Source organism: Aspergillus flavus, chromosome 2 (assembly GCF_009017415.1).
Source record: "Aspergillus flavus chromosome 2, complete sequence".
Taxonomy (NCBI): domain Eukaryota; kingdom Fungi; phylum Ascomycota; class Eurotiomycetes; order Eurotiales; family Aspergillaceae; genus Aspergillus; species Aspergillus flavus.
Genome location: NC_092409.1, coordinates 219,558 through 246,268, shown reverse-complemented (window position 1 = coordinate 246,268; position 26,711 = coordinate 219,558). Strand labels below are relative to the sequence as shown.

General features: G+C 48.6%; 10 protein-coding genes and 1 non-coding gene across 11 annotated transcripts; 4 read left to right on the top strand and 7 right to left on the bottom strand.

Moving 5' to 3' along the window:
* Window positions 1-745: 745 nt before the first annotated feature.
* F9C07_9469 (putative galactose-proton symport) lies at window positions 746-2,914 on the top strand (the record flags this gene model as incomplete). Its single annotated transcript, XM_041284633.1, has 6 exons — window positions 746-810; window positions 868-1,148; window positions 1,203-1,347; window positions 1,403-1,647; window positions 1,709-2,116; window positions 2,172-2,914. 6 exons carry the CDS (start codon window positions 746-748, stop codon window positions 2,912-2,914), a joined length of 1,887 nt encoding a protein of 628 aa, XP_041141931.1.
* A 693-nt stretch (window positions 2,915-3,607) lies between these two features.
* On the bottom strand, window positions 3,608-6,339 carry F9C07_1178007 (uncharacterized protein). The gene is made up of 4 exons (XM_041289481.2): window positions 5,753-6,339; window positions 4,353-5,706; window positions 4,188-4,266; window positions 3,608-4,127 (listed from the first exon to the last, which is right to left on the bottom strand). Exons 1-4 carry the CDS (start codon window positions 6,100-6,102, stop codon window positions 3,682-3,684), a joined length of 2,229 nt encoding a protein of 742 aa, XP_041141930.2. The 5' UTR covers window positions 6,103-6,339; the 3' UTR covers window positions 3,608-3,681.
* On the bottom strand, window positions 6,340-8,300 carry F9C07_1178021 (uncharacterized protein). The gene is made up of 3 exons (XM_071507683.1): window positions 7,695-8,300; window positions 7,172-7,634; window positions 6,340-7,123 (listed from the first exon to the last, which is right to left on the bottom strand). The coding sequence occupies exons 1-3, from the start codon at window positions 7,775-7,777 to the stop codon at window positions 6,578-6,580; spliced, it is 1,092 nt and encodes a 363-aa protein (XP_071363452.1). The 5' UTR covers window positions 7,778-8,300; the 3' UTR covers window positions 6,340-6,577.
* Window positions 8,301-8,842: 542 nt separating this feature from the next.
* On the top strand, window positions 8,843-8,946 carry F9C07_t32. The gene has a single exon. It is a non-coding gene; the product is annotated as a tRNA-Phe (tRNA).
* Window positions 8,947-10,068: 1,122 nt separating this feature from the next.
* On the bottom strand, window positions 10,069-12,194 carry F9C07_2276705 (putative amino acid transporter; the record flags this gene model as incomplete). Its single annotated transcript, XM_071510192.1, has 6 exons — window positions 10,069-11,161; window positions 11,218-11,361; window positions 11,422-11,753; window positions 11,811-11,883; window positions 11,946-11,959; window positions 12,019-12,194. 6 exons carry the CDS (start codon window positions 12,192-12,194, stop codon window positions 10,518-10,520), a joined length of 1,383 nt encoding a protein of 460 aa, XP_071363451.1. The 3' UTR covers window positions 10,069-10,517.
* Window positions 12,195-13,177: 983 nt separating this feature from the next.
* On the bottom strand, window positions 13,178-14,469 carry F9C07_9465 (chondroitin AC/alginate lyase; the record flags this gene model as incomplete). Its single annotated transcript, XM_041289478.2, has 2 exons — window positions 13,178-13,566; window positions 13,632-14,469. The coding sequence occupies 2 exons, from the start codon at window positions 14,467-14,469 to the stop codon at window positions 13,178-13,180; spliced, it is 1,227 nt and encodes a 408-aa protein (XP_041141927.2).
* Window positions 14,470-14,900: 431 nt separating this feature from the next.
* Window positions 14,901-16,152, bottom strand: F9C07_2224867 (beta-lactamase class C and other penicillin binding protein; the record flags this gene model as incomplete). The annotated part of the gene is made up of 2 exons (XM_041289477.1): window positions 14,901-16,006; window positions 16,062-16,152. The coding sequence occupies 2 exons, from the start codon at window positions 16,150-16,152 to the stop codon at window positions 14,901-14,903; spliced, it is 1,197 nt and encodes a 398-aa protein (XP_041141926.1).
* A 2,861-nt stretch (window positions 16,153-19,013) lies between these two features.
* Window positions 19,014-20,108, bottom strand: F9C07_9463 (uncharacterized protein; the record flags this gene model as incomplete). The annotated part of the gene is made up of 1 exon (XM_041284626.1): window positions 19,014-20,108. The coding sequence occupies one exon, from the start codon at window positions 20,106-20,108 to the stop codon at window positions 19,014-19,016; it is 1,095 nt and encodes a 364-aa protein (XP_041141924.1).
* A 1,206-nt stretch (window positions 20,109-21,314) lies between these two features.
* On the top strand, window positions 21,315-22,187 carry F9C07_9462 (putative acyl-protein thioesterase 1,2; the record flags this gene model as incomplete). The annotated part of the gene is made up of 1 exon (XM_041284632.1): window positions 21,315-22,187. The coding sequence occupies one exon, from the start codon at window positions 21,315-21,317 to the stop codon at window positions 22,185-22,187; it is 873 nt and encodes a 290-aa protein (XP_041141923.1).
* Window positions 22,188-22,528: 341 nt separating this feature from the next.
* F9C07_2224863 (2-ketogluconate transporter) lies at window positions 22,529-24,517 on the bottom strand (the record flags this gene model as incomplete). The annotated part of the gene is made up of 10 exons (XM_041284625.1): window positions 22,529-22,540; window positions 22,591-22,821; window positions 22,878-23,097; window positions 23,146-23,630; window positions 23,677-23,696; window positions 23,745-23,842; window positions 23,891-23,946; window positions 23,998-24,025; window positions 24,071-24,264; window positions 24,317-24,517. The coding sequence occupies 10 exons, from the start codon at window positions 24,515-24,517 to the stop codon at window positions 22,529-22,531; spliced, it is 1,545 nt and encodes a 514-aa protein (XP_041141922.1).
* A 473-nt stretch (window positions 24,518-24,990) lies between these two features.
* F9C07_9460 (putative glucuronyl hydrolase) lies at window positions 24,991-26,564 on the top strand (the record flags this gene model as incomplete). Its single annotated transcript, XM_041284631.1, has 2 exons — window positions 24,991-25,059; window positions 25,113-26,564. 2 exons carry the CDS (start codon window positions 24,991-24,993, stop codon window positions 26,562-26,564), a joined length of 1,521 nt encoding a protein of 506 aa, XP_041141921.1.
* Window positions 26,565-26,711: the final 147 nt, after the last annotated feature.

Sequence of the window (26,711 nt, the reverse complement as noted above, 5' to 3'; positions counted from 1 at the left end):
AGTACTTGTGTTAATTCCGATCTGTATGCAATGGCCAACAAAGGACAGGCAAGCTTGCAGAGAAAATCATCCAAAATTCTAGCGCACTGGGGAGCTGTTCATCACCCAGTAAGCGAGGATGGATTTGCCTTCATCTTTGCCGGATGCGGAAAATGACAGGGCACGCGACTCGCTAAAAAGGACTTAGCTGGCATGCAAGCTAAGGCTCGGGCACTAAACGACTAGTCAAGGGTAGCATTCGAAGGTTCATAGATTAGCTTTTATTGGGTTCGACGGGGGGCTTGGCTTCAACCCTGCCAATGGCATCTGGTGGTGGCTTGACGCAACAAAGGGTAACCCGTATTCCACCAAACAAACCATCAATGACGACCGTCGGGTTTGAAACCCGCTATACTTTCTTCGTGGGGCTACAGCTATTGCCCGATGTGCGGGATTAACAGTGGTCCCGCGTGGATTGGACAATTGAGGTCTGGGGGAGGCATTTTCCTCCAAACCTTCCTCCATCTTTGCGGAGACTGTGAATTTCGATCCTTGGAACCACCAATGACCCCAGATCATCGACCCCAGATCCACAATCGACTATTTGTACTCGGCTGATTCCTGTAGAGTGATTCTAAATGATCAACAACTTCATGATCTTCTTGCATGCCTTGACTCAGGGTCAGGAAGCAACGCTGAGATAATGTGTGTCATGTCCTATTTCCTCCTCCTTGCGCTATTCGACTAACAGTTTTCATTTGATAGAATGGACGAGACCAAGTATGTTGCGCATGAGCGCCAGGTAGACGTGACAGTACAGGGGCCTATTGAGTTTGTCTCTCCTCCAATACTTTGATCGTCGTTTCTCTACTGACCTCTCAACCTTAGCATCGAGAACCCATTGAGTGGTATTCCTCGAGATCAACTCCTTCGCGATGTCGAAGACTATGCACAGCAGTACGATCTGCACGATATTCTTCCTCTCCTGAAGAAGGGAGCCCTGGTGGCCCAGAGACCAAATCAGTACGATGACATCCCAGAGTTGAGCCCTGAGGATCGTCAGTACTTGCGACAAGAGACAACCAATCGCTGGAAACACCCTTGGGCACTCTATTACACCATCATTCTCAATTCTATCGCCGCTGCCATTCAAGGATGGGATCAGACAGGTAAGCTCTAACCGGTGTGATAGCTTTTCGACTTTAAACTGACTTCCTTTGTAGGATCCAACGGCGCCAACCTTACTTTTGCGCATCAATTCGGTATCCCACAGGATTCGCCCGACTGCACATCTCCTGCAGAATGTAGTCGCAACCAGTGGATTGTCGGCGCCATTAATTCCGTGCCTTACATGACGATCGCGATTTTGTGAGTAATCCCTCACTGGCTTCTATGGAGTCGGCGAGCTGATAATACACCGCAGTGCTGGCTGGATATCTGATCCTTTGAACCATTGGCTTGGTCGCAAGTGGGTCATCTTTATTGCTGCAGTGTTCAGCTTGATCGCTCCCATCGCCTGTGCATTGACTCAGTCGTGGGGTCAGCTAATGGCCTGTCGTGTCCTACTTGGCATCGGAATGGGTCTGAAGGAAGTGACGGTTCCAGTCCTTTCCGCTGAAAACGCCCCTACTAATGTCCGTGGAGGCCTGGTCATGTCCTGGCAGATCTGTAAGTACCTATGCTTGTGAGGTGGTATATTTAACGGTACCTAACCCTTCTGTCTCACCAGGGACTGCGTTCGGTATCTTCTTGGGAACGTGCGCCAACCTTGCTGTCGTCAATACGGGTGCGATCGCATGGAGACTCCAACTCGGTTCAGCGTTTATCCCCGCTGTTCCATTGCTCCTTGGAGTGTACTGGTGTCCAGAATCCCCTCGTTGGCTCCTGACGAAGAACAACGCCCGCAAGGCCTATAACTCACTATTGCGACTGCGAAACAGTCCTCTTCAGGCAGCGCGCGACCTCTACAAGATCCACTCACAGATCAAAATGGAGAGGAAGCTCATTGAGACCTCTACGGAATTCTCCAAGAGCGATAACATGATTGTGCGTTTCATAGAGTTATTCACCGTTCCACGGAATCGCCGCGCTACCCAGGCCTCTGGTATTGTTATGATCGGACAACAGATGTGCGGCAGTAAGTATCTCTTACACCCCTCCTCCGAGATCTATGATACTAACGAATTATGCAGTTAATATCATCGCATTTTACTCCTCTTCGATCTTCGCCAAGGCCGGTGCAAGCAACATCGAGGCGCTCCTCGCATCCTTTGGCTTCGGTTTTGTCAACTTCCTCTTCGCCTGGCCCGCCGTCTGGACCATCGATACCTTCGGTCGTCGCTGGCTCCTTCTTGCCACCTTCCCCAACATGTGCTGGACACTCCTAGCAGCCGGCTTCTGTTTCTGGATTCCAGAAGAGCAAAAGGCCGCTCATCTGGGTGGCATCGCACTTTTCATATACCTCTTCAACATCTTCTACTCGCCCGGTGAAGGTCCCGTGCCATTCACCTACTCCGCCGAAGTCTTCCCAGTCTCGCATCGTGAAATCGGTATGGCATGGGCAGTTGCAACAAATAACTTCTGGGCCGCCGTGCTATCTCTCACATTCCCGTACATTCTGCGAGAGTTCAAGCCACAAGGCGCCTTTGGTTTCTACGCGGGTCTGAACATCGTCGCCTTAGTCCTGATCTTCCTTTTCCTGCCCGAGACCAAGCAAAGATCTCTCGAGGAGTTGGACCGTGTCTTTAGCGTGTCGACCCGCGCTCATGCCAAGTACCAGTTGACTGAGGCGCTACCATGGTGGTTTAAGCGGCATGTGCTCCGCCAGAAGAATGCTGTTTGCCGGGATCTGTATGATGAGAATTTCGCGGTCAATGTTGTGCCGAGGAATTTCAAGTCAGGGAATGTTGTGCAGCTGGAGAGTGTGAATGTGTGAGATTTCAGACACGCATAGGCTTTTGTTTTACTTGGTGCTGGCTTAGATTGTGCGTTCTGTTGGGCTCTCAATTTTATTTTTGGTGGTTATGCTGGCGATGGTTCCATTGGAGATGTGCCTTACCCTTCGGACTTTTATGTTTTAGACGAGGGATGGTATCTGATGAGTGACGGGACTAGGGCTTTTTGTTGTAGCAACGTTTTTAGACCTACGAATAATCACATGCAGTTATGTCAAACTGTTCTTACCACTGGAGCTCTTCGGGATCTTGATAAAAGGATTCTTTTAGACGTCTGAAAAGATCATGACATTCTGTTCAGGCGGCTATAATGTGAAAGATATGGAGACAGATCTGGTTGCTTATGCAATGAAGCTGTAGAGTGTAGCCTACGGCAGGAACTTTTCCATCACAGGTAGATCCATGGGCTTAGCTAGCCCGACCACAAAACCTGGCGATCTGATTGTCTTCGTGTCACGAGACTCGTCTCCTTTGGTCATACAGCAGATTGTGGATGGGACCTTTCGGCTGATAGGGGACTGCTATTTATATGACTGGTTTCCGGAAGAACTGTCCGGCAAGCAGGACGGCCTTGTGTTGCTAGGATTTACTTTAAGTTGACGCTGGTAATACTCCTTAGCCTAGTGTGTCTAGTGCTAGCCAACAGAATCAACTGCGACTAGGAGCACTTTGGCCTGATATACTATAAAACATTATTATTGTCTCTCATCGAGCATATAAGTACTATGATACAACCAATATAAAAACACTAAGTAACAGTCCGATTGGGCCTAATAACCTCAAACCCCTTCTCCTTCGGCTTCCTCTTCCATCTCCAAGCTCCCCTCTTCTTTTCCTTCCCTAGGTTCGACGATTCACCCTGACTCTGCACCACATTCTGGACAACCGGCACAGAAGTCGGCGGTCGACCATAAAACTGATCCGCCTCGCGATAAGAATAGTCCACACCTTCACTAGACTTAGACTCCAAATCAAGAGCCTCCAATTCCACAGACTCCATACTGGATCCCCGGGACTCACTTCCAGATTGAGATGGTGGCGAGGGAGAGACAACACTCCATGCGGAGCGAGTAGAAGTAGTTTCTGACCTAGGGGCGCGGAAGAAAGATGGATGTTCGTTTCTGATTGGCAGTTCGCCTAGAAAGGATGGTCGGCGAGGCGTTGAGGGTCGTTGGGTGTAGGGAACTGAGATTTCTGGTTTTGTTCAGTATTTATGAAGTATTTAATGGGTTGGATGAAGGACTCAAAACTCACCGGCTGGGTTTAGGGCTGGGAGACGTGCGAATGACATACGTCTTGTTGAGCGGCGGGAGAGTTGGCCGATGCCGAAGACCTATTCTTTTTATTAATATTTCAATTTTTTCATTTTTTTTTTTTTATCTTATGTGATTAAGTTGTGAAGGATGGGGAAAGACGTACAGGCGCCTTATCGGAGTGATGATCCATGTCTGCTGCACGGGGATCAACGAAGCCCAATTTCGACAACACAAAGCGGACCATCTCGTAGAGGCAATCGACGATAAATCCAGTGAAAAGAACAGCAGCGTGTAGGGATATAATAAAGTATCCCACTAAGGCCTTATTCCCCTCGTGCACGCCAGCCCTAGGGAGAAACGCACAGCTCATGCCGACAATGACGAGTCGTACAGTCGCGAAGCAAGCATGTCTCCACGCGCGTTGTACCCTCCAGTTCCATAGCAGACAAGATAAGATGAAGAGCTCACACGATATGAGAACGAGTATCTGACCGAGACCAGAGGTCTGCAGGGCGCCGATAGCTAAACCCCTCAGGAACGGGACCATGTATAGAGTATCGGAAAGCCAGTCATGGGACGAATTTCTGGGATAGGCGCCCTTGTAAAAGAAATTGTTTTGTCGGTCGTCCTTGACCAGGTACCAGACTATGAAGGCTAGGGAGACGGCTAGAGCTGCGACGAAGGATACGGCGAGGAATGTGCGATAAACGGGATACCATGTCGCCAGGAGGGGCTGGTAGAGGGATAAGGCGACGATGGGATGGAGAAAGTAGTTTAGGAGGACCCGTGCGACACTCCAGCCCATGTGCTGAATGTGGGTTAGGAACTCTGTTGGAAGGTCGATAATGTGGGTTGAGCCGCGGGTTGGAAACAGTTGCCAGGCCGATTTGATTAACCATACGAGTTGGGATGCTACTATCACTCCGAGAAGCACGAGGGCTAGATTGACGATGGCGTTAGTCCAGAGGTCGCTCATCGTGGTGGCCCCCAGGTATTGGGCCATCTCTTCGAAACCGTAAGTTGCATTTACGGCGTAGATGTTGTCCTCGACACCGGGGTAGATGAATGAGTGTGTGACGGGCCAGTTTCTTAGAATGAGTGATGACCAGGCGAGTTCGCCTACTGATGCCCGAAAGAACCCAGGATAGGATAGTGTCAGACATCCGGTCAGAAAGATGAACTGGATGTAGTGCAAGCAGTCACCCAAACCCGGGAAATACGACTCCGCTGGATCTCGTGATGCATTCGCGAGCTCGTACCGGAAGACTCTTCGTCCACGGCTTCGACAGATCATGACGGCGCCGTTTATGACCCCAGTGAGAATCATGATGGCTAGCGGGACCCCCTTCAAGACACCTGATGCTGTCGCGCCAATGTACGGGGTGATATTGGCGGCGTTACAGTGAATGTCAGTGTCATTCAACCGAAGACGGATGGTCGTTGCCAAGGTGTTCATGCGGTACGCATGGTCTAATGAGTACGACGCTCGGTACATTGCGTACGTTCGAGGGTCGGACCTGAATCATCAGTGTTGAGCTTCTCCTTGAGAGATGCAATACTTACCTTGGATAGTCGACCGGAGAAAGCTCAGGGCAGACGCCACTGGAATCCAACAGGCGGTCATCAGTAACGACCGAACGACCAAGTACTCTTGCATCGATCGATATGCGTGCCAATGCGCCGCCCAGGGCTTCACAGTTGTGAGACTCATAATCCCCACCTAATGTTAAGGACAATATTGTTTTGTTCGCATGTTTAGTATCTAGATAGCCCCTCAGTGAAGAAGGCTCAAAGATAGGATCAATTACTGCATCATCCGAGGAACTGCATTCCAAACGGCGAATAAACGCTGCATGTACACGTAAGAGCAAGAGTGATATCAACAAAACCCCGAAATTATTCCTGTGCCACATTATGTCTTACAGAGAGGACATGGTAGTGGCTCACACAATGCCGATCCTTCGATACTCGTCTGGGGGTGAGCGGAAAGATGTATTAACATTTCAGGTCGGAATGTGGCTCAGCTGGATCCGCACCACTTAACTCATCACAGGCAACACTTTTGAGACCAAAAATTTTCCAGAAAGACAAAAATAGCTAGGGCTTCGGATCGGCGACTCCGGCAGCCTTGGCGGGGTCGGATAAGGAACTCCAATTGGCCCTTAAACGCTCGGCTAGTAGCAAGCTTTCCCGCCTTACGGGATCCGGAAATGCCATTCGGCGCTAGTCCGACTTTAAAACAAGCTACCGGGGAAACAGTTGCCGTTCGAATGCCGCTGGCCCTCCACACGTTCGTCTCGTTTTTCCAGCATCCCCGGACAAAGCGAGAGTTTTCGGATACAGTTAGATATCCATACAAAACGAAATCGTTCGCACTCCTCGCTCCATCTAATCAAGAGACAAGCGACGATGATATCGGGTATCTTGAATAGAAGGGCTCATGGGCGCATCAAGTGTTTGAAAGGCATGAGAACTCTGTGGCCACCGACTGTCGGGACGACCGACCTGTAATCCGTAGCTGAGATTGAAGATGCATTGCACCGCACACCCCACAGTCATTACAATAAGAACCAACGCGACAACGGCGAAAAATAACATCATCTCCCTGCCTACGGTATGCGCACGTTGTGAGTTTCCGCACAGCACGACAATCCGACTAAGTAGATATGCAATCGATCCGAGAAAGCATACCTTTTCATTGTCAGTTAATGGGACTTGGCGATATGAGGGGAGGCTTACAATAACAACCATCATAGCAACTCTGAGCCCAGACTTCACACAGTAGATCCCGGCGACCATCACTAGTAGTGAAGCGGGAATCAGCGCCATGGTCAGAGAATATTCGGGCTCCGCGAAATGCACGTCGATCAGGTCATATTGGATGATAAAGCCAGTCAAGAAAAAGAAATCGAACTTAATCAGGACCAAATAGATCTAGCAGAGGTTAGTCTGAACGTTGGAAAATATGTTGGAGATGCTTACCTCATAGGCTAGATACCGCAGCCGGAGCTCTGGACTACCGTGAATACGTTTATAAATTGCCCATGCATAGTCCTTGTGTAGCCGATAGGCAGCAGGTATGATAACGAGCGAAGAGATGGTTAGAACAGCTGGAATAGCGAATTCCGCCGGTCGCATCGATGGCCAGATATCCCGAGACCAATCCACGAGGGGATTGCCCATCCCGTCGGCTGTGCCTTGCAGTGAATCGGTAACTTCTCGCATTTTAATGTACTGCATGACCGCATACACAACAATACAGACGTTTGTGAGGCATACGGCAAGCAATGAAATATTGTTATTATGGTGGATTGCATTTATTGAGAGTATGACCTCGTATATGCAAGCGAAAACCACAATGCCCATGCCCACGGGAACCACGTATGAGGGGGTGATTTGGATAATGTTGGGGTTTACCCATGATTGCCACTGAACGAGGATGAATCTGTTCCAGGTTAGACAAATTAAGAATCAATGCTTGTACTATCTAGACAATTACACTGACATTTCCAAGATAATCACCAGTAACGCTTGCAGTAGAAGAGTCCCACAAAACCACCACTCATTCTTGGTGGTGGGTCTGTACATCTTCTGACGGGCAAGAGTGTTCCTAATGAGTCGATGGGGGACACAATATCAATTTGACCACCAGTGAAAAGTTTATGGGGTTGATCTTTATACGATGAGCGATATCTTACTAAGTCAGTGTCAGGGGGCACCAGCTCATGAGTGGGTTCCGCCGTCCCAAAGTACTCGGAGTAGGGCGCGGGTGTCAATAGATTGGGTGATCTACAAGATAGTTCCAGCGCTTGGCTCCCATAGTGCAGACAGACTACGGATAACGTTGGTTGAAATCCCCCGTTAGTTGCAAGACATGGCGAATTCATTTTCCTATATAAGTTTGCACGAACAACTATAATCTGGGGCTTGCACCCATACACTCAGCAGCCTATATAAATTTGTAAGTAACGAGATACTGTAAACTTTAGGCCAATATTGTCCGGCTCCATTTCTTGCAGCAACTATGGGGTTTGTTCAGTTCAATTACGGAGTATATATGTAATGTGTCCACTTTTAAGCCTTAACAATACTTTTTTGTCTGCTAATAAACACGAATACAGATTGATCTTTAAGAACCCTCCCGAAGCTTAGAAACACCGCTCATTGTTATTCTCCTTGTCAGGGATTTATTTAGTAAACAATTCCCCACCAGACATTCCACCCTCCCTTGCCCACTCCATTAAATATAACCAACGTTTCTGTAACCTGATTAGGTAGCTGTAGGTTTTTGAAGTCAAATATAGTATTTTCACCAGGAAATTCAGCTCACGACAGGGTAGGCCATCGTGCTGATCTACGTGCTACAAGGCGTTGCGATGTTTTGGAGCGAACCCTGATCTGCAGAAAATATATATATTTTCATCCGCCATGGCTGGCTAGGTTGAAGCTCAACCGGTGTTAAGATTAGTATAGTAAAGTTTTAGGCTTCTATTCAGATGCAATCCAGGAAAAAGTAATTACTCCAATTCACGTATTCGATTTGCTTGATACCTAACCATGGGCTGTTTTGGTTTCAACGGTCGCCCGCGAGAGTTCCGAACTGTAATTTAGTAAGCAGTATATTGTCAAAATATTTGCATTATTTCATCAGTTGCGGGGATAGCTCAGTTGGGAGAGCGTTAGACTGAAGTTTACTTCGATCAGATAAGCCCGTTTGGGTTATCTAAAGGTCGCCGGTTCGATCCCGGCTCACCGCAAATTCTTTTTTACTTCTGCAAACCTTTGTTTTACTTCAGCTTGATGATTCAAATGAGTGCTGAGCTACTACCTGCTGCTGCTCTGTGAAATATTTGTTCATTGGTTAAACTTCCCAGCAAGTGTTGAAACTCTGTACATGGTCAGTAGTCTGGGCCGCTGTTTCATACAGCTTTCTGATTACCTAGACGCTATTGCTCAAACACTCTCCCTGAGCTTAGTTCACCCCGGTGAAGAATATAGCACCACCTTGACAAACTTATCACGCAGAACCAATTGCTGGTATCCATCAATATAACAGTCCATGAACCTCCCTTTAGACAGAAATAGTAAATAGGCCACCCTACATGCTGTCAATAACACCATCCAACGTTCATGTCACATGACATGATCAGCTGGGCAATGCCTAACCACAGCAGGACTAAGCCCGAGTTGTCGGGTCCACGGTCGTTAAGGCGTATCCTTAGTCAGCACATTTGGACACTGGTTCATCCCTTAGGAAAATTTAGGTACATAAGGCACCAGGTACCCGAACAAAATACCCACACTGGACCGTTCGATCATGACGGAAGGTGTAGAGTGAGGTTCTGGTTGAGAAGCTAGATTTCTTCACTATTGCACTGATACAAATGCACTTCGGTTGGGCGCATGCATTTGTTCTTTGGTCCGTCAAATACACTTCACAAATCCGAGCGAAACTAGGCATTCTACTTCCCAGTGCCACTAGTATAGCGCGATTCCATAGACTAATATCAATATGTCTAAATTAAGGATTCTCTGGTATCTACGGAGTAGTAATGTTGGTAGCCTGCCTACTAGTACTCCATGAACAAAACGCAAATGTTGGACGGTGGTTGGTCGGGGAGGAGTTTATATTTAGTTCTTCACACTAGACCCTGCAGACAAACAAATCTCCAAATAGGGTAAGTGACAGGTGTGACCAATCTGGTGCTAATCTATTAGAGTTTGGCGATCGATGACCGTCGAGAATAAGGTACCGCCTATCGCGATTGTAGCATAGGGCGAACCAAGAAACGCGAGATCAATTGAAGAATTTATCGCAGGGCTAATCTTTCCAAGCCCCACCGGACATTAAGAGATTTAAGAGTTACGTACGTATGAGATAAAAAATGATATGGGGGTATAATTTGATGCATAATCTATAATACAATGTATTGATTGACTGTACAATAGCCACAATCAAATCTCAAAAAAACTCCAATGCTCCCAACTCTAAACCCATCCACGCCGTAATGCAAGGAGTGTGGTGTTAATAGTGTACCCGATGATGTATGAGCTCGGGTGGACTCGGTATAGACAGTGGGGTGTGTCCCTTGGTTCGATACAACCGCCGTTGCGACAGGGTGTCCGTTTTTCAGGCTCATAGATAGTTCGCGGTGCGGCTGATGTTACAAGGGGATATATAGTATAGCGAGAAAAACGACGGGAGGATTCATCGTCGATCTCTCACGAAAAAAACCGTCGCAAGTAAGACGGTAAAAGTCTAGTGGGAGTGGGGTCTTGAGTGATCGGCCGATTAGGATATTAATATGGAAATGCAAACCACCGGGGTTTAAATGGCGTTATTGGCGCAGGTGAAGCTGCCGTGAGATTTGTCGTTGTGGATTGCCACGCCGGAAACCCAGAGACCCAGGGCACAGATCATGACACCGAAAATAAACAAGCACACGTTGCACAGGGTGAGGAAGATCTTCATCGGCGAGGCGAAGTACTGGCCTTTGTAGATGTAAAGCCAAAAGACACCGGGAAGACCGAAAGTGAACCAACTGACAAAGAGAGCGCTGACCAGACTGAGCAGGTTGCTGAACACGGGGATGGCCTCGGCAATGACCCAGGCAATGACCCAGAAGACGACGGCCAAACCGATCCAGACACCAATGCTCTTCCAATTCCGCTTATGCATCAACTCGGTTCCACGAAGCATGCGCACGTAAACGTTCTTGATGGCCACGTGGCCCAGAACCACACCGGCGATGACAATGGTTGGGATGGCAACACCGTAGGCGACTTTCCGCACCACTGGACCAGCGGAGCCCAGAGCGGGAGAGGCGACGTCCTGTCCGGCGTAACGGTAGATGACGGCCGATGCGACGGTGTACAGGATGATTTCGAAGCCCTGTAGCATGCACAGGGACTTGGGGAAATCATGTGGGTTCTTCATCTCCGCGATGAAACCAAAGAAGGCGGGATGACCACCTACGCGCACATGTTAGTCACGTGTTGTTGAATAAAGAACATCCAAGAAAACCTACAGTACGCAAAAACAATGTTGGTGACCGCGGTGAAACCGTTGACGAAGCTTGTCTTGCGAGTGAGCTGGAACTGGTCATATCCGGGGCGCTCGATGCCAACACCAATCATCGTGATGACGACGGCGCTGAAGATACTCAGGAAGGCTAGGGTTCCATGGTTAGCTCGCGATTCACATCACGGCCGAGAGATAAATGGGTTCTTACAGGTCACGGCGAGCCAGGAGACATTCTTCATGGTTCGGGGCAAGGAGAAGATCAAGGAGAGAACCAGGCCGACAACACCGAACACAATGGAACATGTACCGTGGTCGGTTAGGGTGTTCATCATGACGGTGAAGGTCAACAGGTGACTGCCACACGCGAACAGGAAGAACAGCAGCTGTCCGACTTCGATGATGTGGCGACCGATGGGACCCATGAGGATGAAACCTGCATCAGCCATGCTGTGCACGTAGGGATATTTGTGTCGGAATTGTGCGATGGTATAACCCGAGTAGGTGGTAACGATACCGAGACCGACGATGAGAATGATTGCCCTAGCCCAGGGAGTCAGTAACGATGGTGCGGGAAATTGATCGCGGCGCAATGCTTACGGGATAAGACCAATGGAAGCAAGAGTGGCTGGCAGTGACAAGACACCGACAGAGACTGTTTCAGCGATCATGACTATTGTACGGGTTAGTATATCGATTTGGAAGTATTTCGTCATTCTGCGCGGGGAGTCGTACGGATTCCACATTGCCTATCAGAGCATTGTTTGTTAGTCGAGCTTCTAGAAGGATTCCTGGGAATGTCGATCACACATACCACCAGTCCAAAGTCTTGTACTTGACCTCCGCCGTCTCTTCAGCACCAAAGGCGTCCACTGCGAGCTGGGGCGGCTCCTCCTTCAGGTTGTCCTCGAAAGGAGGCTTCTCCGATTCATTGTCCCTCCGATCCAAGCCATGTTCAATATCTTTGACATCAGACGACGCCATGATTGTTGCAATCCAAAAGCACACACGGTGTTGAAGGTGTGCGCGAGGGAAGGATTGTTAAAGTAGTTAAATAAGTTTCGAGGAAAGAGAGAGAGAAGGAGAGAGGAACTAAGAGGCGAAACGGACGCGGGAGGAATGCGTTAGTTAATAGCGGCCGATGATTGGCAAATCGGAAGGCAAATTAAGAGTTTTCCGTCCGACTGGTCCGATGTCGGGGTCGTAACCTGCATTAGAGCCGCTGTTGGCTCCACTTTGCCATGGTTAGTGTGACTCAGAGAAAACAGGCAGAAAAAAATAGCAGAAACGGACAAAACGTTATTCATGAGAAGTCGAAGCACCTACCTATTGTAAACTAGTGTCGACTGCCTCCTAATCATTTAGAAACGTTGTGAATCCTTCCATCTGTCAACCCCAGAAACGGCACGTGTTCACTTGAGGATCGCCAAGGTTTTAAGGTTTGTCAACGGATGCGGCGGTGGCGCAACTCTAATCGGGCACCACGTGACGTCGTGCTGATCAAAGTCCAAGTCTGGGCACATTTCTTGGAACTTCTCTCCGCATGCTCAAAAGGGAATCTTCTACGCGGTTCCCGCTTTCGGTCTTAGCGCCCCCTCGGCCCCGAGTTGCCGACACGTGGTCTAGAGCTGGACCCTGACAAACTGTCGAGAAATGACTGGAGGTCCCTCATGTCGCCACAAATCAATGCCGGAGTACAGCTTAGGATTTTCACATTTTGGTTTACAGATTTGGTATGCCCATGTTGTTATGGATTGATGGAATTTGATATGATCCTTGTTGACCATTTCGGAACCGACCGGAAATGAATAATACTTTCATTGTCTCATGTCATCTTGCGTGTCAATCCCGCCTCGCTTGCAGCACAGGGTGACATCCGCGAGGACTTCCTCTCCAGGTGTTAGACTCATACTACTCGCAAGGAACCCCGTCGGGGTAACCAGGTTGCCCCGCACGAAACTAACGAATTACCGTGCCCAGATCAGATCTCCCCAACTAGGGTGGTCGTTGGAGGAGACTCCACCGGCGAACCCTTGGGCTTCCTTTGCTGCTGTGGTCCAGGGCCCGTCATTTCCCCGCGTTACCACATATTCATAAAATAAAATGTCCCACATGGGGTTCTTGTTTGTGACTCCACGATTGGCCTCGGATATGTTCGTCCAGGGGCCGTTCACCAGCACTGCTTCACACCGGTACCATTGGGGGTCATAAAAGACGGTGTGGTTCAGATTATAGTTCGCGGCGTACTCGGCTGCTCGGAGTAACAATCCATCCCCAAGACTATAAAGATCGCTGCCTTGGCTTTGCCCGACACGAGCGCCGTACGCCGTCCACCCGATGCCCGACATGGTGTGGCCTGATGCTGTCAGCATGTCTGCCCTACCGGTCGGTGTGAATTCGCAAAGTAATGATGTACGGTACCTTGATCACGCCCCGCTTCCACCGACTGTCCTGTCTCGGGGTGATACATAGCCAATAACCCGGCGCAGCGATCGTGGATGAACGCATGAACGGCATAATTATACAATTGCACATCGTCCAGATACACCGCGAAGCTCATCAAGGCTTTAATGCTGGCCATCCCGTAGTTGGCCTGCCCAATGGCGGCGGACTGTCGGGAGAACAGCCAGTACAGCTGATTGCTGAACCCACTGCCGCCCTGCCACTTACTACCGGACTCCGTCCAATTCCCTTCCCATCGCATGATCTCAGCTGCGTTGACGAACAGGTCTCCGTCCAGTCCGATGAGCAGCGACCGGTCAATACCGACGATATCCGTCAGATTCGACCCCCACGCATCCAAGATGCTGGTACTGCGGTCCCAATGCGATTGGTCGCGGGTGATATACCACATCAAGGCATTTTGCCATGCGGCTCGCGCGTCATGCGCAAACGAGGTGTAATTACTGATCTTACCCCGGGAAATTACAGCGGCGGGTCCTTCCATCGTGTAATTGGCGACGGAATACTGGTCAACGCTGAAGTGTTGGTACGCTGACGCCCAGGGTTCTTTGTTTCGGAGCACATTGTCCCGCATGCGCTCGAGATCCTCGTGCGTATGCCAAATCCCGGGATGGACGAAGTCACCAGGGTTTCTTTTGAAATATTGCGCCATGTCAATGGCCTCGAATGGGGCCACGGCAGGGATGGCCGGCAATACGCCAGGTATATCGAATACGGTCGCATATGCCGAGCCAATGCTGAGGGCAATAAGTGCCGCGTATCCGGTTGTTATTCTATTCTGAGACTGGGCCCACATCAATTAGAAGAATGAAAGAACTGGGGATGAGGGCTTACTAGCAGCATCTTCCTGGACCTCGTGAATCGATTGCTAGTTATCGTCATAACAGAACCGCAGCACCACACTTTTTATTGCACCCCACTCATTAACCCCACCGGGGAGTTGATTATATTATTCGCAATGAGCCGAGTGTTTCGCAGATGTAAGTGTCCCCGACATCTCCCCCATGGGGATCCCGCAACCCGGAGCTGTGCCGGCAATTGCTCCGACCTTGAGCCATTTTAATCTCCATTTCATAGCCTACTATACTTATTACATAATTATTATAGCCCCTTAACAATGTAGGTCCGAACTGCTTCATGATTACCAATTGCATTGTGTCAGACAGTTCATCGCTTCCTGAATCATGAATGTCATTCTAGGAATCCTCCAAGCAAACGAAGTCCTCCCTAGACATGATCCGCCCGGTTAAACTCCATCCAAAAATCCTTCTTCCAAGCATTAACAAGCTTCGTAACCGTCGGATTCCCAAACGGAGCCTGCTGCGTCGCGAAAAAGCCCGCAACGCCCAACTCTCGACTCACCCACCACACAATATTCGTCGCCCCACCCCAGGCCAGCACATTTGCGGGCTGCCCTATCTCAGCCACCGGTCCAGTAAACAACACACCACCCAACCCATGATTCACAGCATCATCTGCCACAGGCCCAGCAACAGTCCCCCAGGCAGCCCTTAACTCCAAGAGCATTTCCACACTGGCCGAACCAGGCACAAGCTGCGGCGTAAACATTTCCGTGATAGTCTCCGGTTTCAACAGTTTCGGGGACTCCGAGATCAAATCTGCCAGCACGGCCAGATAGTCTTTCGCCGTGGAGGAGAGACCGCTACCACCCTCTTGGTCTTCGGGGTTATCGAATGCCCAGCTATCGCAGGGTTCCAGTCGTCCGTCGCTAGTTTGGACGGCGCCGTGCATGATCCGGGCGTTGTATTCGCGATGGGTTGATATATTGAATCGCGGGAAGGGGGCTGAAAGGCCTACTTTCTTCCAGATGTTGTCTATCATATACTCTTCTAAGGATATTCCATCGTGTAATCGACTGACAACCACCCCAGCCCAGTCGAGGCTACAGCCATATAACCACCCAGTCCCCGGTTCGAAGACTAACGGATACCTATATTTCTCTGTAACGCGGAGCGAAGGCTTAAGGGTTTTTCTAGCCTGTGCCCTCAGACCTAGTAGTCGATTCGTAAACGGATATCCCAACCCCGAAGTATGTGCCAGAAGATGTCGCGCCGTGATTGCGGTTTTGCTCGGCTTGAAGGTGAAGTCCGATCCCGAGACGTCGGTTAGGATTTGGATGTCGGCGAATTCGGGGAGGATCTCGGTGAGGGGTGAGTCGAGGGTGATGAGGCCTTTTTCGATGCATTGGAGGAGTGCGATGCTGGTGATGAGTTTGGTGGCGCTGGCGAGTTTGAGGACGGGGGATTCGTCTAGGGGTACGGCATCCGCGGAGAGGGAGTTGTAGCCAGCTATTTTATTGTAGATTTCATTTCCTGGGGGTTTATGTTAGGACATTTGAGGAGGGGGTCTTCTTCTAACATGGGATACCGTTCTTATCTACGCATTTGCATATTACTCCATGTACTTTGGGGTTTTCTTTTGCGGTATACTCGGCGACGAGGGCGTCGAAGTCAGACATTTTTTATATCTTTGCAGAGTTGTCGTCACGCGAAATCTAAACCCGTAGGGTCCGTGAAGATGTGTTGGTCAAGAAAAATAGCGAGAGTACTTGGAGGTCAAACGAAGCTGCGCAAGGCGGCAAGTTTGTTACTTAAGTCTCCCGCTGTAAGCGAAGAGAAGAAGATGATTCGATAAACTAGCCTGCCTCGTACTAAACTACACTATAATCTCACCCTCCCGTCTTTTGGCCAGACACGTTCATCCCTTATGGCTAGACTTTTTAAGATTAAGCACATAACCCACTTTTTTTCACCGTGAACCAGTAAGCATTCCGACGGACAACAGGCATCCAAGGATTCCAGTTTGGGGGGGGGGGGGGAGCCTGTCTGTTATCGTGAAATAAATGTTAATTGGTTGTCAATTTGTGGTTTGGTAGTCTTCTTGCGGCTTGGTGACCCACACCTATAAATATCCTCTACCAGGTATGGTTGTGTGGACTGAATGCATGAATCTGTTTTAGCCTACGTGGTTTAAAGGACCAATGTATACGAGATCTACAACGTTAGTATAGACGCAAAGCAAGTGAAGATACAATAGAAACTGAACTTCTATGTTAAGAGATAAAGCATTAGATCTGCTCACAGGAGGAAATGCATATGCTTAAAAAGAAATAACTTAGATACCCTAGTCACGCTTAGATATTTCTTGCAACACTTTCGCGTACCATCCAGGCTTTCCACTTTGATATAGTCTCATTGCAGAGGCTAGATGCTGCCGTTGAAAGTCCTGAAGTACAGACGACAAACTATACCCCTGGGTTGAACCCCGTTTCTTTTCCAGTTGTCTAACTATGGCAATCTACAGTTCCCTATCAGCGAACCTTTGCTTTGTTTCAGCATCCTTCGGATGGCCAGTCTCGTCATAATTCCATGGTACAGCCATAGCAAGTGGCACCACCGATAGAGTGAGGGGAAAATTCGCCCGATATCTCACACGGGGCCGCCTAGGCGCCTTCCCAGTCGATAACACCAAGCAAGCGATAGTTGTCATCGAATATCATATTGTTATGACCGAAGTCACCGTGACATAAGGGGAATGGACCTTCATTGCTCTTTGAGAGTTCTTCTGCCATGTCATTCATCAAGGCCTTGAATGCTAAACCGGAGATTGATAGCTCATCCGCGAACGAGCCTGCTGCATCTTTTAGTTGATCATGAGATAGACCGAATTGAACCTTAGCAGACCAGGCCATGAAGAACTCAGCAGCGATTTCCAAAGGACCACCAAGGTCGGGAATTGGTCCTTGTCGATAAGACCCGTCATCGTTTATACCGATAATCTTCCCAATTTTCGGTAGCCGGATATTGAACATCTCAATCTGGAACGAATGCCTTTTAGAGCCGCTTCCATGTGTAGCAAATGATTACGTACCTGGATCTCCGCCATACTAGCAAAAGCTCTCAACTTATGTGCAGAAGGAACAGCTATACTCAAATCCATCCCCACATTACCCCTAAGACAGTCCATGAGCATACACGGCGCGCCAACAGGGGAGTTGGAGTCACTTTCAATCATGTGGACATGCGGAACGGGGATATTACTCTCTTTCTGGACGAGTTGGAGTGTCCAATACTCGCCTTCTCATTATTTGCCCGCCCACGTCTGGTTCATCGCCGCCCTGCGACAAGTGTGGCATCCGTAATCTCGCCACCCATCGCACTTGGTCGCTGAACTCTAGGATGCGGATCATGTGATTATACCCAAGCCCAATCTCTGGTAACAGCCGGCAGGTCAGCCCGTTTCTTTTGGTAGTAGCAAGCTGAACGAGGGTATCCCAGTTAGTGGACCCCAGGAATCTTTCTGCTCGTGAGCGTAGGGGACCTTCGCTTAGAGACGAGAAATACGTCCATCGATATCCAGCAAATTTCTCGTTTTCAAGCAGAATCTCGTGAGGCATTTTTTGTGTGGGTAATAGAAGTATACAACTTTGAATTTCCGTGTGATGATGATTGAGAGCTATGACACGGCACTAGAGTTACATAAAGAAAACAAAGAAAACTGTACCCGGAGAGAAGGGATCACAGTGTACAGACAGGATTGGACTAAACAGCTAGATTAGAGCCGGTACTGTCCCTATCTCACGAAATAAAATTATAGCCATATATTTAGGAGAGAAGAGAAGTCTATAGTCTATATGAACAAGCTGATAGGGACTTAAATAACATAATATAAACTTTAAATGAAGTAGAAATCGGCTATAGTCTTTATAGACAGTTAAGCTACTATATAGAAAGATGCGGATTCGTGATAATGCTGCCCTAGTTGGAGCACAGCCATACTGTCTATCAGAAGATCTCTATACTTTATCATCAGTCATGAACTCGAGTTACTTTCAATCTTATCGTGTAAACATCATCCCCATCTCCTCGTAGAGCACAAAGTAACTCAATCAATTCAAGTCCCTTGCATCCACCTCTCGCGTCGCCTGTAGCACAGTGCATGAATTAGGGTGGAACTTTAGCTAAGTTCGAATGGACTGCCTCTAACAGACTACCTTGTGGTGGTCCCCCGCCGTTAAACCCGGCGAGTCATATTTGCAGCATAGTAACATCCTTGCATGACTTCACCAGGATATTAGTCTATCAAACAATGTCCAGATAAAGGTTGTCCTGGGTTGTCCAGCAATGAATATATGGACGAAAGGCTGATCTACACCAAAGGGTTAATCATCGAGCTAAGAGATAGTACACAACTCATATATGGTAGAAAGAGTGCCTGTAGGTCCTATGCCACTGGAAGCGTGGCAACACATGATTCACGATGGCGACAACGGGAACAAATGAGAGTACATAAATACGACAGAAGGTACGATCATGTTCATCAAAGCTTGGATTTCATTTTGTCGTTCATTTGCTTCACCAGGAAACCGCACTCAACCTCTTCACAGAGCCGTGTCTGACGCTTAGGATCCAGTTTCTTCACAAACTCCAGACCACTGGCACGCTCGATGTGGGCGACATCGACCTCAAAGTCTGCCAGCTTCTTATTATTGTCTATCACAGCATTTGGCAGGACAAACGCCCCAAGTGCAACTTCACCGGTGGAACACTCATTCCCGTCTTCGTCGATGGGTTCTTTCTCACCATAAATAATCTTGAAGAAATGCGTAGGGACTGCAACATTCGGCGCAAAATTGTGATCCTCCCCCTCGCTAATTTCCTCTGCGCCGGGAACCTCTTTCGATCCAATAACTTCATAGCTAACACGCCATTTGCCATCGTCACCTTGACGTGGCAAGTATAAAGGACCGGTCACGATCCGTACCGAGGGATACGTTGAGGTCAAATTACGGCAAAAGTCCTCGAAGAGCCGCCAGTACCCACTGTTAAACCCCTTGCCCACCTGTGGGCACATGTTGGACATCTTGAAGGTGTCGTCGATAGCCTTTTGCGACCATATCGCATCTTGAGCAGGGACCTGATGGCCACGGTCATACCCGCACTTGACGTAGTCGCTCACTTTTGCGCGGAATATCTTGGGGATACTTAGATCTTCCCGAAACTTATTCTTTCGCGTTGCATTGATTTGAGCCACAGATTCTCGTGTTATATGTTCTGCGACCCATAGTGGATTTCGTGTGCGCCGGTCATATGCCCCGTACAGAGAAAGGGCTTTCAACTCGTCTGCCACTGGGCCGGGGTGGCCGTAATTCCGAATGTCTTCTGGTTTCACCTTGGGAGAGATAGAGGATGTTATCATAAGGCCGGGAGGGGGAGCTTGGACGGGAAGACTTTTGGTTCGTATATCGGGTATCGGAGTGATGCCTGGTGATTCGGGAGGAATGATCTCAAGCGTCGGTTCAGGCTTAATCGGCCGGGGCTGACGTGGTTGAACTGTTGACGTGTACAGAAACGCTGCACCTGCGCCTGCAGCAGCGCTGGCTGCTGCTATCGCTGCTTGCTTTACCCCAGACATCTTGCGAATGGACTAAGACTCTTTTTGCTATTGTGCACTTGGAACTTGGTGAGTTTGCTGAATATAGCCTCCTGCGGTAGAGATAAATAAGGAAAAAAGGCACGAACGACGCTCGGAAGCACACATAGTGTGCGAAGAACAGAGAAAAAAGAATGGAGCGCATATTATATGGCTGGAAAACTACTACTCTGTCTGCATGCGATAGTCCATAATGCACAACACGGTAGGGTGTTAGATATTGGTTACATCCTACACAATATGATATCATACAAGAAGTCGACCAATGGGGTAAAACTGTAGCTGCGTAGTATTGCAGCTACTCATGATGCCCAGAAGTCCAAATGCAACAAGGTATTCAGCCACATTGGGCATTTCCGAGCATGCATGCGGCACTACTGGCAGGACCCATGAGGACAGTGGATCCAGCCGGCCAGTATTCCGACACCAACCTTTAGGTTGTACCCGTGGCTAACATGCAGATAAATCGGACGGATTAGGTATCCTTTCAGCTAGCCCTGGGATTCTTCAGTGGGCCCCAAAAATGTATGCATAACACGAATCACCAGTTATAAGATGGAATCATGTTCTGCCCAGCCGACATCGAAATTCTTTGCTCTACATGTCATCTATCTGGTAGCTACTTGGTTTCCACGCTTGAACTACATAGAAGCGTTAACTTTTTTGGATTAGCGATATTGTACGTACGTGCTACAGCGTCGAAGAGCGTCATTAATTAGTACTTGCCCCAACACTAGATGCACTACGACAAGTTCTAGGAGACATGCATGACAGCGGTGTTGAATGCCGCGAGGTATCACCCAGAGCTTGCTGTCGAGCAGAACATAGGTTCGGCCCGGTCGGTAAGCTTGAGGTTCACGAGGAGTGGACCGGAAATAGTTAATCAAGGAGCCATCGAGGAATGCATCCGACTATGGTATGTTAATAGGCATGTTGGTCGCAAGGGTGCATTAACGGAACTGCTTCAATTTCGCCCGACCGCTAATAAAAGAATAGATTTAGCTTATCTACCAAGCCAACGAAGTGTCTTTGCTTCATATATGGAAAATAAATCACTGCGAACAATCAAATCATGTCTGGTCATTTCGAGCGTCTAGGTAGGGTTCAACCCAATTCACGTGCTCACGACTCCAAGAATGTAAGCGCCGGCTTTGTGTTCCTGTGCAATGAATTCCAATCAGTTCCAACATGCCGAGTTCCAAGTCTTACCCCGCTCCCTTGGTGATTGCACCTCTCAAGAGCGACGAACACACCCATACAATCATTCTTCTCCACGGCCGTGGCAGCAACGGTGAGCGCTTTGGCCAGGTCTTCCTCGAATCAACCGATATTGCGCGATGTCTCCCAACAGTCAAGTTCGTCTTTCCTACGGCCAAAAAAAGTCACTCCACCGTGCTAAAACGGATTCCCATCAACCAGTGGTATGATAATTACTCATTGGAAGGCCCGAACACTCGGACGGAATTACAGATAGATGGACTCGAAGAAAGTACTTGCTTTCTGCGTGGGTTGGTTGACGAAGAGGCCCGGCTGTTGAATGGCGAGTATCGTCGCGTCATTATCGGAGGATTGAGTCAAGGCTGTGCGACGTCTGTCTTTTGTCTTCTTGGGGGCTTTCCTGAAGATGACAAGATCCGACAGTTGGGTGGATTTATTGGAATGAGCGGATGGTTGCCATTTGAACGAGATATCTCGAGGCTATTGGAATCTGGCGAAGACGAGTCTGAAACCGAAGATGATCCTTTCTCTCGTGATGATGAGGATGGTGAAGATATTCCTGGGAATATCCAGGCGATCAATCATGTTCGGGACGTTCTCAATCTGTCGGCTTTGCAGAACTCTTCCCTGTCTTATTTAAATACGCCTGTCTTTTTGGGACATGGCTCGGCAGAGCCTAAGGTGTCGGTGGAACTTGGACGGCGAATAGCGTCGATCCTTTCCGATGGGTTTGGAATGGATGTGACTTGGAAGGCGTATAAGGAATTTGGACACTGGTATAAAGTGCCAGACGAGATCGATGACATTGTGTGCTTTATCAAGGAGAAAATTGGGGTTCAATGAATTGAGAGGCCCTGAGCGATTTAGTGATTTGAGCTTCTCTCCAGGCTATGAAAGGCGTGGCTGAACCGCACCACGTCGGCAAATTGAGTTCGTGCACATTCTTTATTCTTTGAAAAAGAACATGCAAAGGATTGCTTCCTAAGCTCATCCTGTTGGAGTTGCGTATCGTTGCAAACCTATCCTCTGATCGATGTGTCTCATTATCAACGGGACTTACAATCGGAGGATAACTACTTGGCCTACTCGACAGGGAGCGTTACTGAGCAATAAAACCTGAATTGAATACCAAGCATATACTCCCTCAGAGTCATCAAAATATAACAGACAAGCCCGGTACAAAGCTAATATACATACTGGTTGAAACCATTAGCAACGAACTAAAAGAGTTTCCTAGCCTACTTACCCGAAAATCCGGATTCTCCTCATCCGTCATATCCAAGAAAGCGCCTGAGTGACCGATATCTTCAGGAATACCATTCTCAGCAACAGCCATAGAAGTGGCGTCTGTTTTTCCTTTATTCCGACGGATCAAGAGCCACCGTGTAACGAGCAGCGTGCCATTCATAATTCCATAGAGACAGAAATGGGCAGTGAAGCCCTTGGTGTAGCGTGGTGCGTCGGAGGATTGGAAGATCTATTTATTCTGTTAGTGGAGGTTGATCATATTGGTGGTGAATGGGTGGTATATACCTGCGGTGCGGTTGCATTCCCGGCGGCCCAGGCAATGAATGTCATGGCGAGCACAGTCGACTTCTTCGTTTGACCGGCGACGTTGCGGGAGATCACCGAGAATAGAAGGTTTCCTTCGGCCCAGATGAACTGCGTGCAGTAGAATGCGATCAAGAGGCCGACCCTTGTAGACTCAGTTGGCGCGATGGTGAAAATGATTGCGGTGCCGATTATGGGGGGACTGGCATGATGTTTTAGTATTTGCTATTAGAAATAGGACTATACTTACATTGTCCACAAATGCATGACCAGGATTGTTTGGTCCGTCCAGGATGACAATGAAGCCCCGCCGACCATGACGGCGCTGGTGACAGCACCCTGTGCGATATTGAGCAATTGTGTTTGCAGCGTGGTAAATCCGAAGCTTTTGATGATAATGTTGGAGAAGACACCCAGCCCACCAAGCACAAGTGTGCTTGAGACTTGCATGAGGACATAAAGCCAGATGATAGGATCGGTGAGGGCTTCCACTAGTTGATATTTCTTGAAGGTCTTGTTTTGGATACCGGTTTCATTCGCCCGAACCCGTTCCACGAGCAAGCGTTTGTCATCCTCGGTAAAGCACTTTGCTTTCATCGGGCTGTCAGGGAGGTACCAGGCCAGAAATACAGCCCAGACACAAGTTGCTACCCCGAGGACAAGGAATAGTAGTTGCCAGGATTTGATGGCATGGCCTATGTAATGGCTGGTGCCCCAGGCCATGATACCTCCTACCTATGTGATGTTAGAGTAGTGTAGATGTAGGTGGGAGGATGAGTACCATCATCTGGACGCCCATCACTGTGACAGTTAGTCGTAAATAATTCCACAAGGTATGCTAGTACTCACTGCAATTCCATAGGCTTGTCAAAATTGGTTGTTCCTTGCGGGTATACCACATAGACGTCATTTGAATAAAGATTGGCTGGACGCAGGATTCAAAGCACCTAGGAGGAGGTTAGAGTGACAACATGCTACAGGAATGGTAGACAAACCCCAGGAGGAACCGAACGACCATTAATCCGGGGAAGTTCGTGGCGGCCGCGCTGCACTGGAACATGTCAGTTGCTGTCATGATGTAGGGACATCAAGTTGAACATACTGCGATGATCACTCCCCATAAAAATACACTATTCCGGTCAATTGTTGTCCTCACATATCAGATGCAAACTCACTTCGCCGCAAGATACTTAGCGACCGGCAATTTCTGAGCCAAAAAGTTGGTCGGATACTCCCCCACAAGCACTCCAATGTACAATATGGTCCCCAACCAGTTATATTTGTCGCTATCTAGACCTGCGTCTTCCTGAATTCCCATAATCGAACTGAAACCCAGAGTGCCCTTGTCAAGAGCTTGGCAGAAGTATGTCTGGACCATAATTAGTGACAGTGACAGCCTGTCATCAGTGCATGAAACATACGCCAACCATGCACACGAGTATCCGTTTATTGACCTTCCAGAATAGCCGTCGATCGGTAGCTTTGTCGATCTCGACAGGAGGACCAGTTGCATATGCTGCGGTTTCTGCATCGACCCCAGCCAAGTGCTGAGGTTTCTCGGGCGGGTCAATATGCTCATGTTCGGACGAAATACCTTTGCGGTCTGCTTGAATGTCGGCCATTCTGGGTGAGTATGTTCAGATTGATGTTGATAATAATCGGATACAGTCGCGAAGTACTGGATTTATGGGAACATTTGGGTATGGAAAGATGCATATTATTCCACTTCAAACTCGGACCATCGTGTCGGAGGGCCTATATTAACACTGTATAATACCTGAATCTGAGTCGTGGAGAAAGAATCTGGGGAAGCAGCGTGCCGTCGGACGAGGTCCGGCAATTGTTCCGAGACGACCACGCCGTGCAAGTGATCAAGAGCGAATCGGCGATGCTCCGGTGATTCCTCCGCTGCCGTGCTATACATGATCAGTATCTGACCGTTTGCCTAGTGAATATAACAATACAGCATTCTAACAATCCGGAAATTGCGGTTAAGTCCTGGTGATGATATATATATCATTTATGTCTGAGGTTGATGCCCAGGAGTGAGTATATTTATTATTTAACGCCATCCACGATTCAAGGGAATATCAAAATGCCGGTGCACGAAAACACCACGATATCTGTGAAACGAGGGCTAGAAACATGGGGAAATGGAACAAATGTAAGACGGCTCGTCCTTTTGATAACAATTACAAGAAATCTTAACAGCAATAGTCTCCCAAAAAGCCTAAAACCGACGGATTATCTCCCGAAGCCACACCCTCCCCGCTAGTCAAAGCACTCTACTCTGAATCCGCAACAGCCAAACTCTGGAATGTGGCGAGTAAGGCCCTAAACAATGCAATACCACCAACACTCTGCCCAGAGTACACTGGCGCAGACGGCGTGACCTACGTCTACCGCACCCTCGATTTCTGGACATCCGGTTTCTTCCCCGGCTCGCTGTATCTCCTCCTCGAACGGCAGACGCTCTACCCAGGTTTCTACGACATACCATGGCGTGTCAATAAGAAAAGCCCACTGCCTCATAAGCTTCAGCTCCAGCACCTCTGTCAATGGTGGACAGCCAATCTACACGCCAACGCTGCGAAGCGCGATACTCACGATCTGGGATTCATGATCGCACCATGGGCCATGAAAGCTTGGTCTTTGAATCGAGATCCACAGGCCTACAACAGTTTGGTTCTAGCTGCGCACTCTCTTGCTAGTCGGTTCGACGAGCGCGTTCAGTCATTGCGTAGCTGGGACGTATGTCATACTAAGCGGTATTCATTTACCGATCCGGAGAAGGATTTCCTGGTGATTATTGATAACATGTTGAACCTCGACTTGTTGTTCTGGGTTGCGAAGGAGACGGGAAATGCAAAGTTTCACGATATCGCAGTTGCGCATGCGCGGACCACGGCCAAACATCATATCAGATCTGATAACAGCACAGTCCATGTCGTTAATTATGACACTGACACTGGCTTGCCCAAATCAAAGTTCACGCATCAGGGATATAGTGATGAGAGCTGTTGGGCTCGTGGCCAGGCCTGGGGAATACTGGGATTTATGCAGACCTTCGAGTGGACGGGGGAGATGGAGTTCCTCACCACTGCACGAAGCTTGGCGGATTATTTTATCCGTCGGTTACCCGATGACGGGGTACCGTATTGGGACTTTGATGCTCCTGTGGACTCGTCTTGTCCGAGGGATACCTCTGCGGGTATGGTGGCGGGTTGTGGGATGTTGTTGATTTATAAGGCGTTGAGAGGCGTGGATGAGGATGCTGCTGAATTTTACTTAAAGTCTGCGGTGAGGATATTGGCAGGGACAATGAACGGGTTTATGACGCCTGGCGATCTGAGGTTCGAAGTTGGGGAGTCTGATACCGTGGTGCCGACGTATCCTGACGATCTGCCTGAACATGAAAGGAGGCAATCGGGAGCGCTTAGGGTTACGGATTCTCGATTGACGCAAAATGGGAATGGTACCTCCAAGAACACACCAGAGACTATCATCGATGGTGCGACGATAAATAACTACGAGTTCGCTACTCGTCGCTGGGCAAACCATGGTCTGGTCTACGCCGATTATTATTTTATGCTGATGGGAAACATGCTCTTAGAGCTAGGGCTGGTTAGTGGGACAAGGTGTGCTATCCACGGAGAGCATTTATTATAATGGATATCTGCTGTGACTGGAATATGTCTTGATAGAATATTAAAGGCTCACACAGATTCTCGGATAGAGGTACATGCAATAGACCATAGATTGTTGTGGAAGCTTTTTTTGGTTGGGATTTTTATAGCAGGGTTGCAAAGGAGTTGA